The sequence below is a fragment of the Mesoplodon bidens genome (genome assembly GCF_964165515.1).
Source record: "Mesoplodon bidens genome assembly, chromosome: 6".
NCBI classification, from domain to species: Eukaryota; Metazoa; Chordata; class Mammalia; order Artiodactyla; family Ziphiidae; genus Mesoplodon; species Mesoplodon bidens.
In genome coordinates this window covers 1,481,149-1,509,107 of record NC_138162.1, presented here as the reverse complement: position 1 = coordinate 1,509,107, position 27,959 = coordinate 1,481,149, and the positions used below count along the sequence as shown (strand labels likewise).

Here is a 27,959-nt window from a genome sequence, read left to right as displayed (position 1 = left end):
CCTCCAGGCACGACCCTCCAGGCGTGGGCAGGCCCCCAGCCCCCTGGGGGAGCCGTGTTCTGGGGGATCCTGTCCCGGCCTGGAGGGTCTGGGCGGGGAGTCCTGGTACAGGAGTGGCGGGAGCTGCGGCTCTGCGCGCCCGGCGGGCACAGGGCCGGTGCCGGGCCCTCCGTGACCCAGTGTTTCCTGTCTCATGACATGAGGCTAAGAAAGGAGTCTTCCTCATGGTGTGTTTATGAAATAAATAATAACAACGCTGTGTTCTCTGACCACATCAGAATCAAACTAGAAATCGGTAACAGGAGAACATCTGGAAAATCACTAAGTGTCTGGGAATTAAATAACAATCATAAATAACCCACAGGTCAGAGGAAATCCCAAGGAAAACTGGAATTGGTGAGTCCAGTACCAGGCACAAAGTGAAACACACACACACACCCAAGTGGCGGGTCCGCCTGTGGCTGTGTGACGTGACGTGTGGTGTCTGGGTGCGGGCAAAGGGGAGACAGGTGACCCCAAGTGACTGCTGTCTGGGGGGGGCAGGACACACACTGGGCACACCTGTCTCATTTCTCTGTGTTGGAAAATTTCCCTAAGGTGAAAGCAAAGGGGAGCAGCGTGCAAGAACAAAGCTCCAGGAAAAGCCAGTGTCTTGGAGGGTGTAACCAAACCCCCAAACCCGAGCTCCTTTAGACAAGAGGGACAGAGAGGCCGCGGGGATTCGGCCTCCTGCCAAAGAAACGCCTGCACAGAATAAAATGAGCACTGGCCCGGGGCTGCCGTGGGGACTGTGGGTAGACAGGCAGCCACTGCTTCTGGGGACCCGCCGGGGTCGGCCTGTGTGATCCAGAGGGCAAAGGAAGTGGGCCCGCCCCATCCCTGTCATGGCACCAAGAGGGCCACCAGCACCTGGGTGGGCGCTGGGCTGCCTTCTGCGTGGAGCAGCCCCCCAGCCTGAAGGCCAGAGCCACAAGTGTCTCTCGTGAGATGGGTAACCCTGTTTCTCCCCCTCCACAGGCCCCCAGAGGCCAAGTGTGCAGGGGCTCCATGGACCCCAGGGCCCAGCTGGCGCACTCCCCACACATCATCCAGGGGTGGCCCAACCCCTCTGCACACCACCCAGTACCTCAGGACGAGACCACCAAAAGTGCGTGGCTTGCTTTTAATTAAGAATCAGGACATTTCTTCATTCCTCCCGATATTGTGGTTTGCGCTCGGGGACCAGCCGAGCCCGTCACGACGCGGCCACTGTTGCCAGAGCCCCTCTGCCGCGGGCTGGGTGCCAGCCTCCCAGGGTGGGCAGGCTCGCCTGGGTCCAGCACAAGCCCCACCTCCTGTCGGCAGCAGCAGTAGCTGTCCGGCCCTGGGAAGTCCTGGAACACAAGATCACCCTGATGGCAGGGGGCCCTGACCGCAGCCGGGCCCCACGGATGGGAATGCAGAGGGACAGCACTCTGCCTCGTGTGGCAGGGCGGGGTGGAGTGAGGCCTTGCCGCCCACCTGCGGTCCACGGAGCGGGCCCACCCCCGGCATGCCCTCTGCAGTCCCCCGCCCACACAGAGCTCTCGCTCCCGCCCTAGCCATCCAGCCAGGACCCAGAACCTCCCACAGTGCAGCCCGCACTGCGCGAGAGGACCCAGCTCCTGCCTCTGCAACACCCTCCCCGACCCGGGTCTCGGCGTGTGAAAACCGACCATGCTGGGCCTAGCTGGTGCCTGCTGTCTGGGCATCGGGGACCCTACGCTTGCCCTACGGGCTCACGTTCCAGGGGAAACAACAGACAAATACACGGATGGATGTCAGGTGTCAGGGACGGGCAAGTGGCACGAGGACAGACGGGCACTGGGACAGTGATGCCACCGCAGGACGGTGGGGAGGACGTGTCTGAGGAGCTGACCACCGAGCGAGGCCCGGACAGAGAGGTGGACAAGCCTTGCAGACAGACGGGGAGAAGAGTGCCAAGCAAAGAGGACATCAGTGCCAAGGCCCCACGGCAGTCGTGGGCCGGCAGGAGGGCAGCAGCAGAGGCTGGGGTGTGGCGCCCAGTGGGGGAGGGGAGAGTCTCCCAGACCCTGCCCGCAGTGGCCTGGATATACCACACCCCACCCTGCGTGATACCAATAAGCTGAGATGAGCTCCTGAGGCCCCGTGTGCCTCGTGCAAAGCTGAGGGAGGGCCCAGGTCCCTCACCCTGCTGCTCACTCCAGCCTCCTCCGCTTCCGGGCATGCCGGGCATGCCGTGTCTGGAGCACATCAAGGTCATCAGGACCGTCCAGGCAGGAGGGGACGGAGGCCTGTCCGGGGTGTGGCGTCCCCTGAAACAAAGTCCAGGCAGAAGAGAACAAGAGTGACCCTCCAGTCAGGATGGGCAGGGGATGGGGTGGCGGCGAGGGACAGGTAGCCCCTTGGACTTGTCCCCGCAGAGATGGGACAGGAGGTGCTGCCTTCCTGGGGTCACACACGGGCTCTGGCTTTCCACTGACCCCTCTCTCACTCGGGGACTCCAATCCCCTCTGAGCAGCCCCCCAATAGCCAGCCACCTATGTCATGGTTCCCCCAAACTGGGCTAGCCGGGCAGGGATGGAGGACCATGGGAGGCTGCACACACTACGGGGGACAGCGAGCCTTTTGCCCTCAATACCTAGGGTCCAGCAGTGTTTTGCCTTTGCTTCAGTTCAGAAACCCGCCCCGACTCCTAAGGCCGTGCTCCCGGGAAGGAGGTGGGCCGGGCCCGGCCGTGGGCAGGTGGGACCAGCACAGCTCGAGCAACAACCCTGCCTCCCCGGCCCCGGCAATGCGTAAAGGCGGCCCCAGGCTCTACCAGGCCAGCAGCGAGGCCACCCCGCATGAAGGTGAGGGACTGCTTCTAGGGATTCTCTGGGGGGTCACCACCTGCTCGCCGGACACCACCTGCCAGGGACCTTGAGGCCCCTCCCTGTCCTGAGGCGACCTGGCTCTCTTGCTCAGCCCAGGCAACAGGGACTAGGGGCTCCCTGGGTGCACGGGTCAGGGGACAACTTCACATGTGTGTGCATCGGGTTTCTTGTCAGGAAACAGTTACGGTGGTTTTGCTTCCACAGCTTAGAGGACTCTGGACGTGGACGTGCTGGAGTTGCCAACTGGACGGACCCCACAAAGTGCAGGCGCACAGACAGCTCCCCAGGGGTGTGTGTGTGTGTGCACGCGCGGGGGTGCACGGAGACTCCTGTGGACGAGGCCCGGGTGGCGGGACCCCCGTGCCGGCAGTGAGGTTCCGGCCGCTGGAGTCCACGCGCGTGGGGCGCACGGAACGGCCTCTTGCTCCGCAGAAACCAGCTGCACGACCTCCCCCTGCTCCTACCCCCAGCGCTCCGGGCGGGGGCCGACACCCACAGTGGGTGAGGCGCCCCGGGGGATGCGGACGGGCGTGGGGGGTGGGCGGCGGCGAGGGCTCCACACCTGCAACCGCCTACCTGAGCAGGTGTGGCGGCCGCCTGCGGACCGCTGGCTGAGCCCCCCGGCTGCCTGTCCACAAGCTCTGGCTCCCCCAGGTTGCTGTCATCACTGTCGCTCTCGGGGCTGGACCTCATGGCCACCGACAGGGTGGTGGGGACGCCGCGGGGGGAGAGGGTGGCCAGGAGCGCTGGGAGGGCGAAGGCCGCCAGGAAGCGCACCCTCAGCAGCAGGTAGGCCGGGCTGTGCCGGAGCTGCGCGCGCACCCGCCCCAGCGAGGCCTGCAGGGCCCCGGCTGCCCCGCCGGGCCCCAGGGAGGCGGCTCTGCGCTCCAGGGCCTTCTTGTGGAGCAGGAGGCCAGACAGTGCCCGCAGGCTGCACAGCGTGGGGGGCTGGTAGGACAGCCTGCTGCCCAGGGGGGGCACACGCACCCCTCGCTGCCCCCTCAGCCACTCCCGCACGGCTGCCTCACCCTCCTGGGAGAGGAGGCCCAAGTCCAGGGCACTCTTCTCAGGCCTGGGCCAGGGCGGGGGGGGCCCCTCCAGGCCCAAAGGCCTCCTGGGCTCCCCTGGCCCTGAGGTGGTCCCTGGGGGCTCCGCTTCAGAGTCATCAGCCAGGGGTGTAGCCTGGGAGGAGGTCCTGGGTACAGATGTCCCCCCAGCCACTTGGGCCTCTCCAGGGGTGAGTCCCCCAGGGCCATGGGCCACGTCCATTTCCACAGAGCTCTGGGATGTGGGGTGCGTCGGAAGGGTCAAGAGCTCTGTCCTGGAGGCGGGGTCTGGTTCTGTGTCCGTGTTGGTTGGGGGCTGCCCGGTGTGGCCCTGCCCAGGGAGCCTGGGGCCCTGGTCTGCCTGCGTCGCAGTTGGGGAGGGCAGCAGAGTCACCGATAGCCCTTGGGGGTCAGGAGTCCCTGTTGGCCTCGGAAGGCCCACCATCGCCTGCACGGGCACTGAGAGCAGCCCCTGGGCTGTGAGCACCCAGGTAACAGGCAGAGGGGTGCTGGCTGCCGTGTGTGTGCCCAGAGCTGGTGTCAGGCTGAGGGGCTGGACAGGCAGCTGAACAGGGCTGGGGGCTGCAGTGAGAAAGGGTGGTGCCTCAGGCACGCCCTGCTTCCGGGACGTGGCAGGGGCCTGAGACTGTCCGAGACTGCTTGGCCGGCAGCTCACAGGGACCTGGCCGGGGCCCAGACCTGGGGCCCTGGAGGCAGCAGGGGCAGCCGGGGCCTTCAAGGCTCCTGTGGAGGCCGGAGCGAGGGCAAAGGCTTGCAGCGTCAGGGGTCTCTCCTCCATGGCTGAGGCCCAAGAGCCTAACGCACTTGAACCGGCCGCTACAGGGCCCCCAGGCCCAGACAGCATGGTACTGGAGACTGGGGGGCCTTGGGGGGCCAGCGGCTGGAAGAACACAGGCGAGGAGATCAGCACCTGGGGCGGGAGGACCGCAGGGCCCTGGGCAGCCTTCCTGGCTCGGGCCTCCCGCAGCCGCTTCTCCCGAAGCAGCTCAGACACAGTTTTGGGCTTGGGCCGGGGTCCGCACGGAGCCTGCGGGGGTGCCCGTGGCGTGGACTCCGCGTGGCAGGCCTGCAGCCCTCCGCTCCCTGTGTGGCGGGTGCTCTCCTTCGCAGCTCCTTGGGCCGGCACGCTCTGGAGGAGGCAGCCTGCAGGGAGGACACAACACTGGCTGATGAGCTCCAGAGACAGGATGCGTCCCAGGGGAAGGGCCCTCACAGTGGGCAGCCGCTGGGCCTGGCATCTGGGCCGAGAGGGGCACGTCAGCCTGGCCGCACGTCCCCAGACCTCCCCTCGCACGGCACCCCGAGCCCCCATGCTCCTGCCCCAACCAGGGCGGGCCCGGGAGGAAGGCCAGCCCACGACGGCCCTGCGCATCAGCCCGACATCTCCAACACCTTCCAGACAAGGACTGCTGGCTACACCGCCCTCCTCCTTGCACGTCACCTCTCACGACCCCAGACCCTCGCCCGATTCTGCTGGTGTGGGCAGACTGGTGGCCACAGGCAGGAGAGGCCCGTACCAGATGCTGCCCCACCAGCCACACCAGCCAGGCCTCCTCCTTGAGGTGGCATTCAAACGGACCCACCGCAGGACGTCCCTGGTGGCGCAGAGGTTAAGAATCTGCCTGCCAGTGCAGGGGACACAGGTTTGAGCCCTGGTACGGGAAGATCCCACATGCCGCAGAGCAGCCAAGCCCGTGCAGCACAACTACAGAGCCTGCGCTCTGGAGCCCGCGAACCACAACTACTGAGCCCACGTGCCACAACCCCTGAAGCCTGCACGCCTAGAGCCCGTGCTCCGCAACAAGAGAAGCTACTGCAATGAGAAGCCTGCGCACTGCAAGGAAGAGTAGCCCCCGCTCGCCGCAAGTAGAGAAAGCCCGCGCGCAGCAACGAAGACCCAACGCAGCCAAAAATAAATAATGAATTAACTGAAAAAACAACAACAACAAAAAAAACAAAAAAACAAAAACAGACCCACCGCGAGCCACCGAAATCCAAAACCTGCAACAGGTCTGGCCCTTTCTCCACTAAACACAAACCACCCAGATAAAGGGAGAGGCAGATGGGAAGTACCTGGGGTGTTCTGGGCACTTGAGGGTACCTGGAAAAGAAACCAGAGTAGCGCCAGCGCTTCTGGGAAGTCCCCAAGGGCCCAGACCCACTTCTCCACCCCCCACCAAGACCACCACTAGCCTGTCGCCCCACCCCCAACATGATTCCACCCAAAGGCACCCTTGGGAGAGCTCATCTCGGTGGGGTCAGGGCTGTGTGGGCTTTGCAGGGAGAGGCAGGGGGCCTGGCTGTCTAGGCAGGAGGGCACGGGGCTCCGTGGCCTGGATGGGCCACCACAGGACCGTATTTGGTCCTCCGACCAGCAACACTGTTTTGTCATTTCCTCCCGAGGTGACCGGGCTCAGGGACACAGCCCCCAGCTGCAAGACTCAAGGATTTGGCCACCGGCAGCAGGCTGCCACCCCAGCGGGGCCAGTGCCCAGGGCAGCAGGCGCCCAATGGCCCCCACGCTCCACCCGGGGAGGTACAGCAAGGCGGGAGGAACACACGCTGTGGAGCCAGGCGGGCCCCACAGCCCCTGGACTCGCCTCAAAGCCCCTCAGGGCCCAGGGCCCTCCCCGGGGGACGGGCAGACGCCTCCCAGGAGTGTCTCGGGCTGGCCCCGGCCTGCGGGGACCCGGAAATGCCTTTCTGCCCGGCTGGACAGGCGCCATCTGCCCCGTGCTGGCTGTGCCGCTGGGACAGGAGGGAAGGGTGGCGGGAACCAGGGAAGCCCGTGCCTGGCACTCACCCTCACTCCTCACCTGCAGGAGTGGCGAGCCCCGGGCACCAGCCTGGAGCAGGGTGGGCGGCTGGGCCTTCCTCTCCCGAACGACCTCCATGCAGCCAGCTGTGTCGATCTGGAACAGCTGAGGGACGTGGACACACGACACCACGTGACAGGAGGCCTTCCTTCCCATCCTGAGGCCCCCCGCCCCCTTGCAGGGCCAAGGCCATGAGGGTATCCACGGAGGGGCTCAGGCCAGCGCTGATCACAGCTGCTCTCGTGGAGCAGACCCAACGCCCCAGAGGCCCGGGCTGGGCCTGCACAGCCCCTTGAGGCTGTGGCCACATGGCTCAGGCCCTAGCCAGGACTCAGGTCCTCCAGGCCACCTCAGTGCCGCCGCCTTCCTGCCCTGACCCAGCCCCTCGGGACGGCCCAGCCCCTCTTCCCCTCAGCGCCAAGCCCCTCCCACATAGCGTTCAGCTGACGGCAGCAGGGACACCGCCCCATGGCTGCCCCTTCCACGCTGAGTCGAACGTTGAGAAGCGTAGGCCACGGAAGAGCCACTTTTAAGGATCAACAACTTTAAAAAGCTGGACTTAAGTGAATCTACCACAAACTTCCAAACTCCACGAAAAATGCAACGCACAAGAGAAAACAAGGTGTGCACCGGTGGCTTCTTACCTGAATGAAGAGGGTGAACACCGGGGTGCTAGCCAGGTGGGCGCCCTGCAGCCGCCTCCTGATGCTGTCCGCTGAAGGGCACAAGGGCACGTGTGCAGAGGGGCCCAGAGACTGAGCACGGGGCAGGGGCCCCAGAGAACCCACAACCAGCTGCCGCCGTGTTCAACCAGAGAGAAGGGCGAGGACCTGGCTGGCAGGCTGGCACACATTGCTGAGCCCCGAGAGTCCCGCCCGCCCAGACCGTGGGACCCACACCTAGGCACCGACACACTCAGAGTCCCGAGAAGATGCTCTCGCTTAGGCCTGAGTGTCTGGTCACTTCCTGAACCGGCCACCAGGTGCTAAGCAGAACAGGAGAGGCAAAACCAAACGCCCCCCAGGTCGACACTGGGCGGACGGTCCCCTCCCCCGGTCCCCCTCCCCGGCAGGGCAGCTGTGACCTCCATGTGCCTGCAGGTCCCCTCCAGTCCCCCTTCCCCGACCGACTCTAACCCTGGGCCCCACGGGGGGCCCCCGCAGGGAAGGGGCCCCCAGGCAGTACCTCGACTGTGCGCCACGGCGGGCCTCCGGGGAGTGCGCGGCAGGATGACCTCGCCCACCCACGGGCTCACGGCCGTCAGAAGCTGGTGCTGAAGGAGCCTCCTCTGCAGGGCGTGTCCCTGGCGCCGCTGCCTGGTCCTGTGCCACAGCGGCCGCATGCAGGGCCTGGCCCCACCACTGCCACCGCCACCACCAGGGGTGGGCCCCGGGGCGGTGCTGCACAGGTGTGGCTGCCTCAGCTCCTTCTGTGGGGAGAGAAAGGCCCCTGGGGCTCCTGGCCAGGCTCAGCTGCAGGGCGGCCACGCGCCCACCCTCACCATCCTCCACTCCTGCTGGGTGCCGGAGCAGGGTGTGGATGGGAGATGAGACGGTTGGTGGGCATCTAGGTGGTCTTGGTGGCCTGGGGCGCCGCGTCTGGCACCAAGTGGCCACGTTGGTCTGAGCGCCTGCAGCGCTGTCTCCAGGGGCCCCAGTGGACGCCCCCACCCTGACAGACCACAGGAGGCTGCTGCTTTTGGGAGCATGCACAGCTCCCTGCCCAGACCCCAAAGTGGCCCGCACCTGCGCCCTGGGCCGCTGGGAAACACTCTTTGGAGTGTGGTGACCTCAGAGGAGGGCAGGGGGTCCCTAAGGCCTGGCTCCAAGAAGCTGCCCAGCTCGGCCACACCCAGGACTAACAGATTCTCCGCTCTTCTGGGCAGCTCCCTGAGCTGATGACACGATGTGCCTGAGACAAACCCTGGGGCTTAAGGCCCTGCAGTCACAGACTCAAGGAGAGATGATCCCACGTGGCACGGGGGCCGTGGCGTCCACTGTCCTTAGTGTCAGAGAGTGGACTTCCAACCGCGCCCAGCACAAAACAGCCACCCCAACGTGGACGCCACGCAAACGTGGCCAGAGCCGTGTCTGAGCCCAGGGCCTCGACACATCCACGGACATGCCCACGTGTGACCGGCTGAGTCAGACCAGAGCAGGCGGACAGTGGGACCCTCCACAGGGGCCTCCTTGGACGCAGGTGACCGAAGGAACAGCTCCTCCTCGCTGCGCCCACCTCCCGCCCCACAGCTCGGGGCAGCACCCGCCCTGTCCCTGCAGCTCTCCCACAGAGCTTTGAAAGCAAGCAAGCTGGGGGATTCCCGGGCGGTCCAGTGGTTAGGACTCAGCGCTTTCACTGCCGGGGCCCGGGTTCAATCCTTGGTTGGGGAACTAAGATCCCACAGCTGTGCGGTGTGGCCAAAAAAAAAAAAAAAAAAAAGGCAAGCAACAAGGTGGGGGAAATGGAGGGGCCGGCCTCAGGAAGCAAGCTTCTGCCTGGGCAGTTCTCTGGAACGAGTGGACAGGTCCGGAGCGCACACTGCCACGTGCAGGGAGGAGGCGTCTGCCCACACCCAGGGCTCAGCTGCACGAGCCTCGGCCACCCCCATCCCTGAGCACAGCCTCGCTGACCCCAAGCAGGAGAGCTCCCACCCGCCCATGGCCTACCTGGCGCGCCGGCCCCATGGAGCTCAAGGGGCGAGCATCCGTCGAGCACGGGCATCTGACGCCTCTCAGGCTGGTGCTCTGGGTCCCGGAGGGGGCCCGCGCCTGGCCTGCTGGCTCTGCTGGGGCTGAGGCCGTGGTGCAAGCTTCCCAGCGGCCACCCTGGGCCGTGTCAGAGCCCTCGGAAGGGCGGGGGCAGGCATCACAGGGTCCTGGCCAGCTCCCGGCCCCCCCTCCCCATAGCTCCCTGGCACTCTGCCGGGCGGGAACCCACAGGTCCACGTCAGGCACCACATACTGTGCTGGCAGCAGCGCCCGGCCACCTGTCAGGGCCCCCAGGGCTGCCTCTGGCTCCGAGTCCTCGCTGTCCCCGCTGCCGGTGCTGCTGTCCCCGCTGGTGGTGCCGCTGTCCCCGCTGCTGGAGCTCCACTGCACCCTGCGAGGCGGCCGCCGCCCCCGCCTGCGCCGCTGCTGCTTCTGTAGGGGGAGGGCTACTTGGAGGTCCCAGCCCCCCAGGGCTCAGTGGCGGGGGACAGCGGGCAGGCAGGCCAGGCCTATGGGGAGAGGCCTCGAGTAGGTGCGCCTCCAGGGGGCCAAAGGGGCTGGGCGTGCTGGGTGGAAGCGCCCTCCCGCCGCTCTGAGTGGGGAGGTTGAGCTCCCTCTGCCCTCGGCCGCCTGGAAGAAGAGACGCCACGGCCGGAAACCAGACGTCCCAATTCTCGCCCGCCAGCCGCTCTCCCCTCGTCCTGCCTGCGGGGATGCGAGCCCCCGGGGGCTGGGACCTTCGGCTGACTTTTAGTAAAGCCTCACCCTGACCATGATTTTCCACTTGCTTAGGCACTGGGAACCTGTTCGATGGGGTAGTTCAGAGGCTATTTTTGCCCAGTGACCTACAAGAGCAAAACAGCACGGAAGTTACTTCTTACAAACAGGTTTTGACAACACAAGTTTAGCAGCTTGGAGAAGAGGGTTCCTCTCCACCGTACGCTGGTGGCCCCGCTAGTAGACTCGCACTGTGTTCCGCTGGAACCCTCACGCTGCTCCCACACCCGAGCTGCTCTGTGAGACGATGGGCATCTGACTCTCAACGGATAACCAGCCCGAGGGAAGTTCTAGCAAACGCACAACCATGAGAAAAAAGTCACCCACGTTTACGTGAAACGGCCCTTGAATATCTGCTATTCCAGGCTTCTAAACCAGACGTTTCAAATTATTTGGTGTTTTCTGCCAGACAGTGCTGGTGGGGCATTGCTTCTATGGGGCAGTCTGACTGTGTGGGACAGAATCCTCAAACCTGGCAATGCTACGTCTAAGGATTTCCTCTAAGGAAATGTTACAAATATAAGCAAAGATTGAGCCACTGAACCCTCAGCTCATTCCACCCCTGTAACAAAAAATGAGAAGCAACTTAAATGTCCATTAACAGAAAATTGATAGAATAACCTGTGTACTATTATCCAAGGAAATATATCACTGTATTGAAAATAACACTAGGATGCAGAATGTGTAAAGACATAAAAAAATATTAGGAACAGATAACATAACGACACATCATAAAGTGAAAAATAGCTGCTCAATTAAAAGTGGAATGACTCGGGCTTCCCTGGTGGCGCAGTGGTTGAGAGTCCGCCTGCTGATGCAGGGGACACGGGTTCGAGCCCTGGTCTGGGAAGATCCCACATGCCACGGAGCAACTGGGCCCGTGAGCCACAGCTACTGAGCCTGTGCGTCTGGAGCCTGTGCTCGGCAACAAGAGAGGCCGTGACAGTGAGAGGCCCACGCACCGCGATGAAGAGTGGCCCTCACTTGCCACAACTGGAGAAAGCCCTTGCACAGAAATGAAGACCCAACACAGCAAAAATAAATAAATTAATTAAAATCAGTTGATGATAATCTAAAAAAAAAAAAAAAAAAAGTGGAATGACTCAACTTCAATAAGCTGGCTCTTCCTAGGAAAGCCACCTGCACAGGGAAGTGCCCGGCAAGGGCATGCCAGAAGACAGCAGCCACCTCTGGAGACAGGAAATGAGTTACGTTCCTTTCCTTCTTTTCATACATCTCTGCTTCTAAATTTCCTATAATGAACATGAATTGGTTTGTAAAATGAAAAAACCACCACCACCTGCTGAGATGATGAAATATGGGGCAGAACGGGAATTCCCTGGTGGTCCAGCGGTTAGGACTCCGCGCTCTCACGCCGAGGTGCGGTCTTTGGTCGGGAAACTAATATCCCACAAGCCACATGGCGTGGCCAAAATATAAAAAAAACAGGGCAGAAGAGCTGATGACCAGGGAGGCAGCCTAGGATGAGAGCAAACCACAGGCCTCCAGTGGTATCTGCAAAACTCCACCATGAACTCAAAGCTGTGAGAAGCCCTTGGACAGCAAATGCATCAAGAACTCACCAGAGATGCCAAGACCACGGAGTAGGGAGACCCTGAGCTGACCTCCCATGGACACACCAGAAGTACAACTACTCACAGAGTTAGCACACATGAGAATGGCCTGAAGGCTAACAAGGTACTTTCCACAACTGAAAGCACAAAGAAAAAACCAAAATGAGACGGGCAGGGGGGGCAGAGACGCAGCGCAGTCAGGGTGCACACCTCCGGGTCAGCAGCCCACAAATGGGAGGAACATCACCGTCACAGAAGTCTTTCTCCAGGAGCGAAGGGTCTGAGCCCCACACTGGGCTCCCAATCCTGGGGGGTCCTGCACCCGGAAGACGAGCCCCTAGAACATTTGGGTTTGAAAGCCAGCAGGGTATACACTTGGGAGAGCCAGAGGGCTGTGGGACACAGAGACTCTGCTCCTAACGGGCGCACTCGGAATCTTACGTACGACAGCAGTGTGCAAGGAGCCTGGGCCAGACACACTTTGCCGCTGGTGCACAGCCTCCCAGAGAGGCAGGAAGCAATGGAGCTCCCCCTGGGGATGGAGACGCCGGTGGCAGCCATTTTGGGGAGCCAGGTCCACTGCAGCAACACCAGTGCTGGTGGGCGCCATTCTGGAATCCTCCCTCTAGCTTATTAGCTCTGGGGACACGGCCCCGCCTGCCAGAAGCCCTGCTCCAAGCACTGCTCCCCCACCCCGGACGTGCAGCCAACCACGCAGGAAGCCTACCCTGCCCTGCAGCAAGCCCACAGCCGTTGTACCAGGGCCGGCCCCGCCGACCAGCACCACAGTAGTTGACCCTGACACGACAGAAGGGCCCACAAAGCCCATATAGGGGCACCCCTAGAACACAGAGCTCTGGTGACCAGAGAAGACTACGCTGCTGGGCCCATAGGATGTCTCCTACACAAGGCCAGTTCTCCAAGATCGGGAAACCTAACTGACCTAACTCACAGAAATAGAGAGAATTAAGCAAAATGAAATTGACAGTAACATAATAGTAGTAGAGGACTTTTTTTTTTTTTCGGTACACGGGCCTCTCACTGTTGTGGCCCCTCCCATTGCGGAGCACAGGCTCCGGACGTGCAGGCTCAGCAGCCATGGCTCACGGGCCTAGCCGCTCCGCGGCATGCGGGATCTTCCCAGACCGGGGCACGAACCCGTGTCCCCTGCATCGGCAGGCGGACTCTCAACCACTGCGCCACCAGGGAAGCCCTAGTAGGGGACTTTTAACATCCCACTCACATCAATGGACAGAAAAAAATATCAGTAAGGAAGCATTGGCCTTAAATGACACGTGAGACCAGATGGAATTAACAGATATATACAGAACATGTCACCCCCAAACAGGATACACATTCTTTTCAAGTGCACATGGAACACTCTCCAGGACAGACCACATGCTACGCCACAAACAAGTCTCAATAAATTTAAGAGTAAAATCATATCGAGCATGTTTGCTGACCACAACAGTATGAGACTAGAAATCAACTACAAGAGGGACTTCCCTGGTGGTCCAGTGGCTAAGACTCCATGCTCCCAATGCAGGGGGCTGGGGTTCCATCCCTGGTCAGGGAACTAGATCCCACATGCACGTCGCAACTAAGAGTTCGCATGCTGCAACTAAAGATTCCACATGCCACAACTAAAAAAGATCCTGCGTGTCACAACTAAAAAGATCCTGAGTTCTGGAACTAAGACCCGGCACAGCCAAAGTAAATAGATAAATACTACAAAAAAAAAAAAAAAGAGGGCTTCCCTGGTGGCGCAGTGGTTCAGAGTCCGCCTGCCAATGCAGGGGACACAGGTTCGTGCCCCAGTCCGGGAAGATGCCACATGCCGCGGAGCGGCTGGGCCCGTGAGCCATGGCCGCTGAGCCTGCGCGTCCGGAGGCCGTGCTCCGCAACGGGAGAGGCCACAACAGTGAGAGGCCAACATACCGCAAAAAAAAAAAAAAAAAAAAAAAAAAAAGAAGGAAATCAACTACAAGAAAAAAACTTCAAAAACACAAACATGTGGAAGCTAAACAATCTGCCACTAAACAACCAATGGGTCACTGAAGGAATCAAAGAGGAAATAAACACCTGGAGACAAATGAAAATAGAAACACAAGGATCCATATCTATGGGATGCAGCAAAAGCAGTCCTATGAGGGAAGTTTATACCAATACAAGCCTATGTCAGGAAACAAGAAAAACCTCACGTAAAAAATCTAATACACCTAGAGGAACCAGAAAATGAAGAACAAAGCTCAAAGTTATAGAAGAAAGAAAATAATAAAGATCAGAGTGGAAATAAATGAAACAGATTAAAAAAATAACAGAAGACAATCAATGAAAGTTAAGTGCTGGTTCTTTGAAAAGATAAACAAAACTGATAAACCTTTAGCCAGACTCATCAAGAAGAAGAGGGGGCCCAAATCCATAAAGTCAGAAATGGAGAGGAGAAGTTACAACCAACACCCCAGAAATACAAAGGATCATGTAAGATTATTACAAAAAATTATACGCCAAAAAACTAGACCATCTAGAAGAAATGGATCAACGCCTAGAAAAGCACATTCACCCAAGACTGAATCAGGAAAAAACAGACAATATGAAGACTGATTACCAGTAATAAAATTGAATCAGTTAAAAACAAAGAACAAAAACAAAAAACAAAAGACAAAACTCTCAACAAACAAAAGCCCAGGACCAGATGGCTCCACAGGTGAATTCTCCAAAACATGTGAAGAAGAGCTAACGCCCACATGTTCACAGCAGCACTATTTACAACAGCCAATATACGGAAGCAACCTAAGTGTCTATCGATAGATGAACGGACAGGGAACAATAATGAAAACGTAGTGTCTATACATACAATGGAACACTGCTCAGCCACAAAAGGGAAAAACAGAAATCTTGCTATTGGCAACAACACGGACGGACCTAGAGGGTGTTAGGTCAAGTGGAATGAGTCAGAGGACGTGTGACTGCACTTGTGCATGGGGTCTAACACACAAAACAGACAGACAGACACCAGGCCCGCAGATGCAGAGAACAAATGGGTGGTTGCCGGGGGGGGGGGGGGGGGGGGGAGGCCAAACAGGTGAAGGGGATTAGGAAGTACAAATCTCCAGCTACCAAATAAATAAGCAAGGGGGCGCTCTGCACGGAAGAAGAAACATAGTCAATAACGTTACAATAACTTTGTACGGGGACAGATGATTACTAGACTTACTATGATCACTCCCTAACACACGCAAATGTTAAAATCACCATGTAGTATGTGTGAAACTAAAAAAACCAAAACAAAAAAATAAGAACTTACCGACACCATATTTTTCTATTAATTCAATTAGCTTTTCCTCTTCTTTGGAATTCCATCGTCCCTTTTTCAAGCTAAAATGTAACCTTCTGAGATACCTGAAAGCAACATAAAAACAAAGGGACGTTTTAGAAGCCAAGATGGCCTCCTGCTGCTGCCCTGGCATCTGCAGTGGTTTCTAAGCTATGACACCCAGGGCACAGGCAACAGAAGAAAAATACAGGCAAACTGGACTTCAGCAAGATTAGAAACTTTTGTGCTTCAAAGGTCACCATCAAGAAAGTGAAAAGACAACCCACAGACTGGGACAGGATATTTGCAAATCACATATCTGCTAAGAGACTTGTATCCGGAATATATAAAGAACCCTTATAGCTCAATTTTAAAAATGGGCAAAGGACAGAAATAGCTGTTTCTTCAGAGAAGACACACAAATGGCCAAACACAGGAAAGCTGCTCAGTATCATCAGTCTTCAGGAAATGCAAACCAAAATCACAGTGAGATACCACTTCACTCCCACTAGGATGGCTCTAATCACAGGTAGTAAGTGTTAGTGAGGATGTAGCAGACTGGGACCCTCCTACACTGCGGGTGGGAATGTAAAAGGGTACAGCCACTTTGGAGAACAGTCATTCCTCGAAAGTTAAGCAGAATCACCATGTGACCTAACAATTCCACTCGTAGGTATAGCTGAGAGAAATGAGTATGTATATCCACACAAACATTCACGTTTCCAAGGTTCACCCATGATGTAACACCTATCAGAATATCACTCATTTCTAAGGCTGAATAACATTCTAGTGTCCATACACTAGAATCACACTTTGTTTATCCACTCATCTGCTGATGGACACTTGGGTTGTTTCCACCTTTTGGTTGCTGTGAACAGTGCTGCTGTGAACACGGGCGCACAAATTTCTGTTTGAGTCCCTGATTTCAATTCTTTTGGGTACTGGGTGGAATTGCTAGATAATGTGGTAATTCTCGGTCTACCTTTCTGAGGAATCTCCATACTGTTTCCCAAGGTGGCTGCACCATTTTATACGTTTTATGATCCCACCAACAGTGCACAAGGGCTCTAATTTCTCCACATCCTCTCGAACACTTGTTATTTCCCGTTATTTATAAACATCAACCATCCTAAAGTGTGTGAGGTGGTATCCTGCTGTGGTTTTGGCTTGTATTTCTATAATGACTAATCGTGTTGGCGTTTTTTCACGTGCTTAATGGCCATTTGCAAGTCTTCTTTTGAGAAATGTCTATTCAAGTCCTTTGCCCACTTTTAAAAAAAAATACATTTATTTATTTATTTATTGGCTGCATTGGGTCTTTGTTGCTGCACGCGGGCTTTCTCTAGTTGCGGCGAGTGGGGGCTACTCTTTGTTGTGGCGTGCGTGCTTCTCGTTGCTATGGCTTCTATTTGTTGCAGAGCACGGACTCTAGGTGTGTGGGCTTCGGCAGTTGTGGCATGTGGGCTCTAGAGTGCAGGCTCAGTAGTTGTGGCACACGGGCTTAGTCGCTCCATGGCATGTGGGATCTTCCCGGACCAGGGCTCAAACCTGTGTCCCCTGCATTGGCAGGCAGATTCTTAACCACTGCAACACCAGGGAAGTCCCCTTTGCCCACTCTTGAACTGCTGTTTTTTGGTAGGGAACAGTGTTTCTTTGCGGGGTGATCAAAACATTCTAGAATTGATTGTGATGATGGTTGCACAGCTCAATAAACACACCGAAACCCATAGAACTGTACACTTTAAATGAATGGATTATATGTGAATTACAGAATAAAGCTGTTAAAAAGAAAAAAAAAAAAAAGCAAGCCAAGAAAAGGACGAAGCTGAAGCTGCCTGCCAGAAGCCCTGCCACCAGAGACCTGGGAGAGGAATTTAGATCACGGGGCTCAGGGAAACTGCCAACCAGGGGATCTCAGAGGATGTCCAGCTGGGCCTGTACACAAGTCTGGTCTCAAAAAGAAGCCGCCCTGGGCTTCCCTGGTGGCGCAGTGGTTGAGAGTCTGCCTGCCGAAGCAGGGGACACGGGTTCGTGCCCCGGTCTGGGAAGATCCCACATGCCGCGGAGCGGCTGGGCCCGTGAGCCATGGCTGCTGGGCCTGCATGTCCAGAGCCTGTGCTCCGCAACGGGAGAGGCCACAACAGTGAGAGGCCCACGTACCAAAAAAAAAAAAAAAAAAAAAAAAAAAAGAAGCCGCCCTGCTTCCTGAGCAGGTGAGCCCTGGTACGCCTAGCCCCCCAAGGCCACAGCCTCCTCCTCCGCCAGCAGATGACCCCGGGCCAGTCTCCCAGCCCGGCCCGCGGCCCACACGGAGGCAACCCCAGCAAGGCCTTCCCTTGCCCAGCGCTGTCCGACTCACCGGTCTCGGCACTGGGCGTCGCTCCTACCTGGCACCTCTTCCCGGATTTTAAACCAACCCTGCTCCCCGTACTTGGCGACTGCCCGAAGCAACTTCTGCAGAGAGAGAGCAGCGCACAAACAGTCCCTCTGCTGCCACGGTCGCGACCTCCCAGGCCCCAGTTCAGTTTTCAACTCCAGGCTCCAGCTCCCCTGGGTCCTGCAGGCGTACCGCGTCTTCCTCTGGGGCCCAGAGGCCCTTCTTCAGGCTGGGGTCTAGGCTCTTGGTCCAGCGGTAGATGAGCTGCATGGAGTCCCTGCCCTCCATGTAGTACACGACTGGGGACAGAGGGGCTTTGTGGGCGCCACGCTTCCCGGCCGCCCGGGACGACATAACCCCCACTCCGCCCTGCCAGCTCGCACAGCTGTGACTAGGGCACGGCCGGAGCCTCCGCCTTCCCGGGCAGGGGACTCACTCTTCCGGTAGGGGATGTGGCTGCCGACGCGCATCTCCTGCACAAGCCGGGTGAGCACGCGGTCCTCCTCCTCCGTCCACTCCCTGCGCTTCAGGGCCGGGCTGTGCTGCTGGTACTTCTGCAGGCACTGGAAGGCGCTGCGGCAGGTCTGCTGGGGCCAAAGCACAGTGCGGGGCGGTGTGGGGGGGGGAGGTTATGGGCACTCGCCAGGCACGGGGGACGCCCGACTGTGAGCCAAGGCTGCACTCCTGCCAGGCCCCTGGGGGACAGTGGAGAGTGCCCCCGACAGAAGGCTCAGGCCCGCTAAAGAGGGCCCCCAACACTGGCTTATGAAAGCAAGTACGTCCACAAGCCGTCAGAGCTCCCCATTTATGTGACACCAAAACCATACTGTGAACTCAAATTCCCAACGGAGGCCTCAGCTCAGCCGAGTCTACGCGTGAAGGTATCCTGCCAGGCACGTGCCGGCACCGTGGCGCAGACCCTGGAGCCCTGAGTCGGTCTCTCCAAAGCCCCCATCAGGGATGGCCGAGCGTCGCCCGTGCAGGGGGCTGGGGGTTGGGGTGCTGGGCAGTCCCTGGTATGGCGTCTGCGTCCAGGACACCCTTGCAAGGAGAGCTCCAAGGCAACGGCCGCCCGGCTTCCACCCGAGTTCCAGCGGAGCACACAGCCCCCCAGTCCCCGCCGCGAACACTTCTGCCCAAATCTGCCCCCTCACTCGTCTCCTATGGGGAAGGGGTTTTCCAAGGGCCGATGAAAGTGGTGTGAACTGTCTTCTTTCCCAGAGCAAGCTCTCTGGCTATAGAGCACAGGGTGGGCAGCCTCCTGCAGTCCGTTTAGTTGAGGTGTGCAGGTGGTGGGGCCTTTGGAGACGCGACACGAAAAGCACGACCCACTGAAGAAAGAACTCGTAAGCTGGATGTCATTAAAGTTAAAAACTTCTGCTCGATGAAAGACGATGTCAAGAGAATTAGAAGACAAGCCACAGACTGGGAGAAAATGTTTGCAGAAGACACATCTGACAAGGACTGTTATCCAAAACACACAAAGCACTCTTAAACCTCAACAATCAGAAAATGAACTACCTGAATGAAAAATGGACCAACAGACACGTCACCAAAGACGATACACGGATGGCAAGTAAGCACGTGAGGAGAAGCACCACGTCCTAAGTCGCCAGGGAAATGAAAATGAAGGTGAGGCCTCACGACGCCCCTATCAGAATGGGCAAGCTGTGGACCCCTGACAACGCCAGATGCTGGCGAGGGGGTGGAGCCACAGGAACCCTCATCCGCGGCTGGTGGGGACGCAGGTGGTGCAGCCGCCTGGGAAGACAGCGTGGAGGCTGCCTACAAAGCTAAACATAACGGTCCAGCAATTGTGCTCCTTGGTATTTACCCAAAGGAGTTGAAAGCTTCTGTCCACCCAAACACCTGCACGTAGATGTTTACAGCAGTTTTCTTCATAACTGACAAGTCCTGGAAGCACCCAAGATGCCCTTCAGCAGGCGGATGAAAAATAAACTCCGCTCCATCCAGACAATGGAGCATCATTCAGCGTGAACAAGAGATGAGCTATCGAGCCATGAAAAGACACAGAGGAACCTTAAATGCACGTCCATAAGTAAAAGAAGCCAATCTGAAAAGGCCACATGTTGCATGATTACAAACACAGAACATTCTGGAAAAGGCAAAACTATTGAAACAGTAAACTGAACGGTGGTTGCAAGGGGCTGGGGGAGGAAGGACTCACAGGTGGAGCACGGAGGACTCGTAGGGCAGTGAAACCACTCTGTACTAGACGATAATGGTGGGTACGTGTCATTGTACTTCCGTCGAAACCCACAGAATGTGCAAACCCCAAGGTAAACCATGGGGGATCGCGACACGACAACGTAGATCCGTCCTTTTTTTACACCTGGTGAGTGACGTTCATGACAGGGGAGGCTGTGCACGTGCGGAGGCAAAGGTGCGCGAGAGACCCCTGTACCGCCCTCTCCATTTTGCTGTGAACCTTAAACAGCTCTAAAAAACGGTCTGGGGATTCCCTGGCGGTCCAGCAGTTAGGGCTCCGCACTTCCACTGCAGGGGGCATAGGTTCAATCCCCGGTCGGGGAACTAAGATCCTGTAAGCCGCACGGTGCGGCCAAAATACACACACAAAAATCTTAAAAAAGAAAAACACTAAGGAACTAAAGACATAAAGGGAATTCTCTGGCAGTCCAGTGGTTAGGACTCAGCACATAGAATTTTTCTAAAGCCTCATTTACCAAGCAAATATAAGCTACTGTACCAAATTGCACACCAGCTAAATGTATACAGCAAAACTGTGAGAGACACAAGAACAAAATGGCTTTTTAACAGTTATGTCAGGCTTCATCCGAGTTCCATCAATACAATTCTTTCAGAGAGCAAAATTCAATAATATAATAAACTCCACTTAATAGGCTTATACAGAAACCCCGACTCTCAGGGCAGAGAGCACGCTTTTGTTTCTGAACGGCTTTGCTAAGTTTAGTTTGGTCTGCTGCAACCACGTGCTTGGCCACAAAAGTGAGAAATTTTAAAAAATGGAGATTTTTACAGACTGCATTCTCAGGTCATAAAATTCAAACTAAAGAATAACAAAAGGGAGTCCAACAAACCTCAGTATTTAAAAATGAAAAAACACATTCCTACATAACCTAAGATCCAAAGAGGGAATGAAAACTGAAATCACAGACACTCCAAAACTGGTACAAAGGATACACTTCATACCAAGCTGTTCTCGGAAAACCAGGCCTTAAATGCCTTCATCGCTAAAGACAGAGGTGAGAGTGAGAACTTAGTTCTCACCTCAGGAGATGAGAAAGACAACAAAACCCAAAAGAAACCAGGAAAAGGTTCTTCTCAAACCACCAAAATAAATTTCCCTCAAGCCTACTAGGGAGAGACAGGCGGGAACTCGGGAAGGGAAGGGATCTGGACGGAACTCAAAGGCTGGTCTGGGATGTGGGTGGAAGGCACGTGAGCGCTGAGAGGGGCAGCGGGGTCTGAGCAGCCTCCAAACTCCGCCTGGGGAGGCGTGGAGGGGGCACCCTTCCCCAGGGCCACACCCTCAGAAGCGTCAGGAGGGAAACCTCCGGCAGCTCCAAGGGACAGCCCTGGCCACGGCGCAACGTGCGGCCTGAAGACCCCCGACCCCGCCGGGCCTCCAGCCTCACCCCCAGCTCCGCGGCAACCTTCTGCCAGTCCAGGTAGCCGTGTGCGGCCGCGATGGTCTTCAGCTGGGCGACCTCCTGTGCGCTCCACTCCTGCTTGTTGATGCTCGGGTGCTCGCAGTTCTGCCAGAACCTGCGGATCTCCTGTGCGCCGCGGTTGCCCTCGAACTGTAGACAGAGAGACCTGTCTGCAGGGCTGCGGCCCTGACAGGGGCTGCTGGGCTGCGGGGCTTGGGGGCTCCGTCTAGGGTGCCGAGACGTGCCAGCAGGGAGAGCCCCGGAAACCACCCCACGCTGTGGACACGCACTTGATCGGAGAGGGTCACGGCAGGTCTGGTGGCCACGCAGGTCTCGGCCTCGCTGCCCAGTGCTGACCCCCACCCCAGCTTCCGGGACGGAGCTGCCCCAACTCACATTGATGTTGGAGATCTTCTCCCAGTCGTGGTCGTCCAGCCTGTCCCCCAGCAGGGCCTCCTCGGGCAGCTGACTGGAGGACGGGGCCAGGGCATGGGGTCACGCCGGCTGCCCTTGGCTCGCCCCGCAGGACGCCCTCCCCGGCAGGACCCCACTCACTTGATGTCCTGCACCTCCTTCTCAGCCTCCCTGACCTGCTTCTCCAGGATCTGCCTCTCCGTCTCGCTTGCACTGCTGCTATGTTTCTGCTGCAAATACTCGAGCCTGAGAGGCAGGAAGAGGCACCAAGGTTACCGACGGTGCTGCTGTGCCCCGTGGGGGCACGTGGGGGTCTCCGGGGCTGGCTCGGCCTTTCCACAGATCCGGGACACACCCCGCAGAGCCGGTCACCCCGTACCACACCACGCAGCACGGCGATGGGCAGCACAGACTCGGCGCGGGGTCCAAAGGCAAACCCTGCGACCGCAAACAAGCTGCCCACTCTCTGTAAGCTGCCCTGACCCTCGCGCCCACAAGGAAAGCAGCGGCCCTCCCTCTGGGTGTCACGACAATCACACTGGCGGCCAGTGTGGCGATGCTGATGCGGGTGACAACGCTACTGGCGCCCCACGTCCCAGAGCTTGTGTCCCAGCTCCCAGCCCTGCGCTCCGCACACAGCGAGGCCTTCCAGACATCCTGACCCTCACGCCCAGCACCGAAGCCAGAGCTGCAGTTACCACTACGGGAAATAACCGTTTCCAGAACAGGCCAAGCAGAAAACCCAGCTCTCCTACAGCCCGAGGAGCGACCTGTCACCACAACAGATCCTGACCCACACGTCAAGCCGTGAGGCAGTGGGCAGCCCCTGGGACCCCTGGCCTGACCCCAGGTGCTGTGACGTGGTCACAAGACACCATGCTACCGGCACACATAGGATGCATGTCTTGCAAATGGTCCTCACTTCCGGGGGTGGAAACTGAGGCCCAGGCCAGAGAGAGCACCCAGGTTACATGACTTACATGGCCACCAGGCCTGCCCCGCCCTCACGCGCCACCCTAGACGTCCGGCTGCCTTACATGCGAGAAGGTTCAGGAGCAGTGCCACTCCCGCTGCAGTGGAGCGAACCCAGCAGAGCAAGGGGCACGGCTAACGGGGCCTCTGGCCGTCATGAGCCGCCAGCCTGGACCAGCCCCGCTCGGGGGCAGGCGGCTTCCCGTCCCCCGCGTTCAGACTTACTTGAGTAACTTGGGCTGGAGCAGACGCTGCAGGCGGTCGCTCACCACTGACTTTCTGAGCTGGACCTTTTCCCAGGTCTTCCCTGAGAAGGAAGGAAGAGGATGTGGTTGCGCCGTCCCCAGGACACGTGTGCCTCGGTCAGACCCCCTCAGCGACCCTTGTGCCCCGTGCAGGCCTGCGGCGAGTAAGCGAAGGTGCTGGCGGGCGCCCAGGACTCTCCCCAGCGTGCACCCCCCAACTCCACCCCTGGGCAGGGCCTCCCAGTCCGGACTGCACGCTCAGGAATGGGGCGGGAGCGACCAGAGAGCGAGCCCAGGGTGGGGGGCTGGGCCTGCCCCTCATGACAGTGTCACCGCAAGGACCCCACCCGGCGCGGGAAGAGCAGGGCTTCGAGTGACCAGGCCCAGCGGTCAAGGCCCCGAGGAGCCTGGCGTCCAACGCCTGTGGGGAGGCCTGGGGACAGGCAGGGCGGGGTGAAGGCCCCTCGAGCCCGAGCCGGGCAGGTGCTGAGGTTTGGGCCTGGGCTCTCACACTTGGTCACCAGGAGCTCTTCGAAAGCCTTGATGCCCTGGGCGGCCCTCTCCCGCGTGTCTTCGTTGGCAGGAGGCCCCTGTCGGAGAGCGTCGTGTTATGATGTGGATGGAACCCAACTGTGCTCCCCGCCGGGACTCGGGACCCTGTCCCCCAGCTTCTCGAGCAGCCTGGCCGCGTGTGAGGCCGGGCCCCGGACGCCTGGTCCTAGAGCGCTGCCTTGAGAATGGCTCTGGACACCACCCGGCGGCACAACGGTGAGCTCAGTGAGTCCACGAGTGCTGACGAGGGGGGTGGGACTGTCATCAACCACGGGGACACCTCTGCTGCTAGGACTCCACACTCCTGCCCAGGCGCCACCTCTCCAGGAAACGCCCCAGGGGCTTCTCTGTGCAGCGAGGTCAGCTGCCACCTTCCAGGGGAGGAGACCTTGACTTTCACCCCTGAACCCAGCAGAGTTTTAATTTAGGGAGGTTGGGGAACGCTCTCCTGAAGAATCCAAGGGAAGTCACAACACCCACAGAATGCTGCGGGGATGAGAGTCCCTTCCCACAGAGCCTGCCCACACTCTCTGAGGAGAACAGAGCCTGCACCACTCACCACTCCGGTGACCTTGTCCTTGAAGTAGGGCTTCATGAAGTGCCCCATGTACAGACCTGAGGGCAGGTTCCTGCTGTCCTTCACCTTGGGGCCCTTGCACCCCACCAGTCCACACATGACTTCCTCCTGGGGCAGACACAAGGGGTCACCTGTGGGCCAGGCAGCAGTGCCTCCCCCTGGAGAGGAGGGGACCCAGAGCTCTGGTCCCGGGAGGCCTGGCTGCAGGACTTCTTGGGGCCAGACCCTGTCCTACCTGCTGCTCCCGGTTCTGGGCCAGCAGCAGGCTGACCTCCGCCAGCTTCTCCCGGATGACCTCCTGGTAGACCATGTTCAGCTGCAGGCAGGTCTCTGGGTCTTCAGGGAGTGCCTTCTCCCTGGGGTCGTCCTCATCATTGCTGGCCTCCCCCCACCTTTCTCCTTCCTGGTGACAAGCGGAAAACTGCAGGTAAGGGAACACTCCCGCACCCTCCGGGCCCCAGTGGAGCTACCTTCTGGCCACTGAGCTGGTGTGAGACCACCCTGACAGAGGACCACACAGCATACAGACACATTTCCCAATTTCAAGACAGTTCAATTTAAGTGTAATTTCTGGGCTTCCCTGGCAGCGCAGTGGATAAGAACCTGCCTGCCAATGCAGGGGACAACGGTTCGATCCCTGCTCCGGGAAGATCCCACGTGCCACAGAGCAACGAAGCCTGTGCGCCACAACTACTGAGCCTGCGCTCTAGAGCCCGCAAGCCACAACTACTGAGCCCGTGTGCCACAACTACTGAAGCCCGCACGCCTAGAGCCTGCGCTCTGCAACAAGAGAAGCCACCGCAATGAGAAGCCCGCACGCTGCAACGAAGAGTAGCCCCCGCTTGCCACAACTAGAGAAAGCCCGCGCGCAGCAACGAAGACCCAACGCAGCAATCAATCAATCAATCAATCAATATAAAAGTACTATCTAAGAATACAATTTCAGGTGGCGAAGTGTAACAAAATAAGCAGTTTTCACTGTCTACAATAAAAACTTCTGTAAAACTTGGACTTTGTAAGAGGCTTGCTGGCAGCCACGGTGAGCGGAAACAGGGGCCGCTGCAGCGTTGGAAGACTAAAAACAGAGCCAACCCCAATGTCTATCTCGAGGCGACGAGTCTAAAAACCATGGAACTACAGTAAATCCGTATCAGAAGGACCACCCAGCTACTAAAAATAAGAAGCAATTCTGTTTCTATTGACTTGATTAAAAAAATAAAAAGCCAACTGTAAAAATTTTCCAAACTAACATAAAATTACAACATAAGCAAAAAATAGTTAAAAAGCGGCACCACCTTTGTGCTTACTTGCCAGGCGCTGTTCTAGGCCTGGTACATGTGCACCGACTGGTGCTGTGAGTGCCCCCATGGCACAGACTGGGAAACTGAGGCAGAGAGGTGAATACGGGGCAGGACCCAGGCAGCCCGCTCAGCCTCCCGTGTGTCATGTCACGTCCCCTGAGGTCAGTGGAGCCAACAGGAGCTCAGAGAAATCAAGAGGTGTGAACACCAAGCTGTTAAGAGTGGTATGTCTAGGGGCAACCTTACTTCTGATGATACTTCGGGGTGTTTCCTCTTTACTAACAAACACGCGTTACTTTAAAAATGCAGAAAAACCAAGATGAGTTCAGAACACCCCCCTCCCCGGACCCCCTGGCAGGGTGGTGCGCCTGCCTCAGCGGCATAGCCACCTCGGGCCAGAAGTTACCAAGAGCAGTGGACCAGCAGCGTCCGAGTCCTCGTCGGGCAGCGAATCTGCAAGAACGCAAGCACATGTGTCAGTAACTACGACGGAGACGGTGGCTGGCGATGGGATGCCACAGGCGCCGAGGAGACCGACGGCCAGTGCAGCACACGGAGCATCTCCCAGGCAGACGAGAGGGGCGGAGGCCAGGGAGGTCCAGAGGGTGGGACATGTGCTGCGTGGACCTCCCCCTCCCCGCCCGTGCCCAGTGGCCGAGCACTGCCCATCGACTGTGTGGGGCAGGCACTAAGCCGAGGCCAAGGTCAGCCAGAAAGAGAAGACGCCAGCCCCACGCGGAGTGGGGCCGGGCGTGCAGGAACGGTGACCGCAGGGACGACCAGGGCAGGCTTCACGGGAGACAGCTCTGTCCTGAGGGAAGTGAAGCCACTCAGAGGAGGGGACAGGACAGGCACAGAGGCCCCGATGCCAAGTGAGAAAAGGCCCTGGTGTAGTTGGGAACTGTGACAGGCTCGGTCTCAGAGCTGCAGCTGGGCCTGAGCAGGCTGAGCAGGCCAGGGCCCTGGACGGCTCAGCCACTGCAGGCAGGCCTCCAGCCAGAGCTGCGGGGAGGGACACTCAGGGCCCAGGGAAGCACGTGGGTAGTGGACAGAACAAGAGCCCTGACAGCAGGGTCCTCGGACAGAGGGCAGCTGCCTGAGCCCAGGGAAGAGATCCATGGGTCTCAGCAGTGGTGACTGTTCAAGCACGGGGGCGAGTTCAGCCCTGAAACCTTCTGACTGCTGAGGAGGGCAGCACGGCCCCTCCTCCCAGGACAGCCGGCTGCACCACGGGGCAGGGTGCTCGCACACAGCCAGCGGGGCCAGGGACTGACGAGGGAGGGGTGGTAACACACTGTCCAGCACCACAGCACACTGCGGCTGACTGGAGCCCGAGGGCAGACACGGCCGCTCTGACCAAGGAGCGTGGACACTGACCTGCATCAGAATCCGAGTCGAGACTTGACTCTGAGATGTCCACGTTGATACTCGAAGAGCTGGGATCCAGAATCCTTTCCAACTCCCTGATCTCCTTCGATATTCTGACTCTTTCAGCATCTATATCCATGACGTCTGCCCGCCTGCAAAATACGTTATGTTATAAGCCAATGGGGTGCAGGAATCCCACCAGCCCTCAGACGTGCAGCCCTGCAGGGGACTGACCAAAGCAGGCACCGGGCGAGAGGCCGGGCCCGGGGAGCCCTGGGACCGACCTGACACCCACCTGTGCCCCCGTGAACTCCCGCTTTTCCTCTGTCAGCCGCCCTGAGGCTGCGACCAGCACAGGGGGGAAGAGTGATGGACACCAAAACAGTCCAACTGCCACCAAGCCATGAGTGAGCTGGCCACCCAGTGCGTTAAAAGGAGGGCGTGGTGGCATAGTCACTAGAGGACAAGAATGAGGCCCATGGACCCTAGGTGCAGCCGCCTGCCCGCGGCACAGTCCTGGACACACAGGGTACTGGGCAAGTGAGCACTGAAATACACACTGACCAGGTGGCAGGGCTCAAAGCCCTGGGAGGAAGCCCCCTGGGCCTGCTGTAGCCCCAGCATCTAGCACAGCACCTGGCCTTCGGGGCTGTCTGACACTGAACAAACCCTTGCCGAAGAAACAGGGACCTCTTTTCTTAGGAACAAGGATGTGGAAAGTCTAAAAAGGGGTCGAAGATGGGAGAATAAGTGGGCGGCAGAGGAAACGCCAGGGTAACAGAAGCACAGACCCAGGAGCCCAAACCACTCAGGAGAAGCCTCCTCCCGCCCGTGCAAGGCCTCTCCCCGCTGCAGGCGACGAGGGCCTCCACTGCGACAAACAGGGCCGCCGCCAACCAGAGCGTCCCCAGTTCGCGCAGCAGCACAAAGCTGAAATGCGAAGTGTTTATAACCCAACTCGGCTTGAAGCCAGGTCTGCAGAACCGACAGCCGCTCCGGGTGGGCGCGGGGCCACTACCTCCTCGGGCAGCGGGAAGGAGGCCTCCAGGACGGCGGCGCGGTCCCGGCCCAGGGACCCCCGCGCGTCGGGGCGCCCCGCACGCTCTGCCCCCGACGGCGCCCGCGGGGCCCCGGTGATGATAAGGCCCGCAGCGGACCCCGCCGCCCCCCGCCGCTCCTCACCAGCCACCCCCCGGCCCTCGCCCCCCGGCCCTCGCCCCCCGGCCCTCGCCCGTCGCTCCTCACCTGCGCGCAGAGCCGGCGCCCGGCCTCCGTACCCCACGCTTCTAGCAGCGGCGCTCCGACTGAGCCGCAGACCGGAAGTCCCGCCTCCAAGGCCTTGGCGGAGGCGCGGGGCACGCCGGGA

At 58.9% G+C, this 27,959-nt stretch overlaps 1 protein-coding gene across 1 annotated transcript; it reads right to left on the bottom strand.

The window, feature by feature from the left end:
* Positions 1-17: 17 nt before the first annotated feature.
* On the bottom strand, positions 18-27,959 carry SNAPC4 (small nuclear RNA activating complex polypeptide 4). The gene is made up of 23 exons (XM_081236116.1): positions 27,839-27,959; positions 26,603-26,745; positions 25,632-25,678; positions 24,160-24,327; positions 23,907-24,032; positions 23,307-23,385; positions 22,776-22,857; positions 21,720-21,824; positions 21,561-21,633; positions 21,150-21,314; positions 17,948-18,095; positions 17,704-17,810; positions 17,494-17,588; positions 15,126-15,220; positions 10,233-10,312; positions 9,426-9,899; positions 7,945-8,188; positions 7,404-7,474; positions 6,760-6,864; positions 6,017-6,044; positions 3,453-5,086; positions 2,191-2,315; positions 18-1,373 (listed from the first exon to the last, which is right to left on the bottom strand). The coding sequence occupies exons 2-22, from the start codon at positions 26,730-26,732 to the stop codon at positions 2,199-2,201; spliced, it is 4,173 nt and encodes a 1,390-aa protein (XP_081092242.1). The 5' UTR covers positions 26,733-26,745; positions 27,839-27,959; the 3' UTR covers positions 18-1,373; positions 2,191-2,198.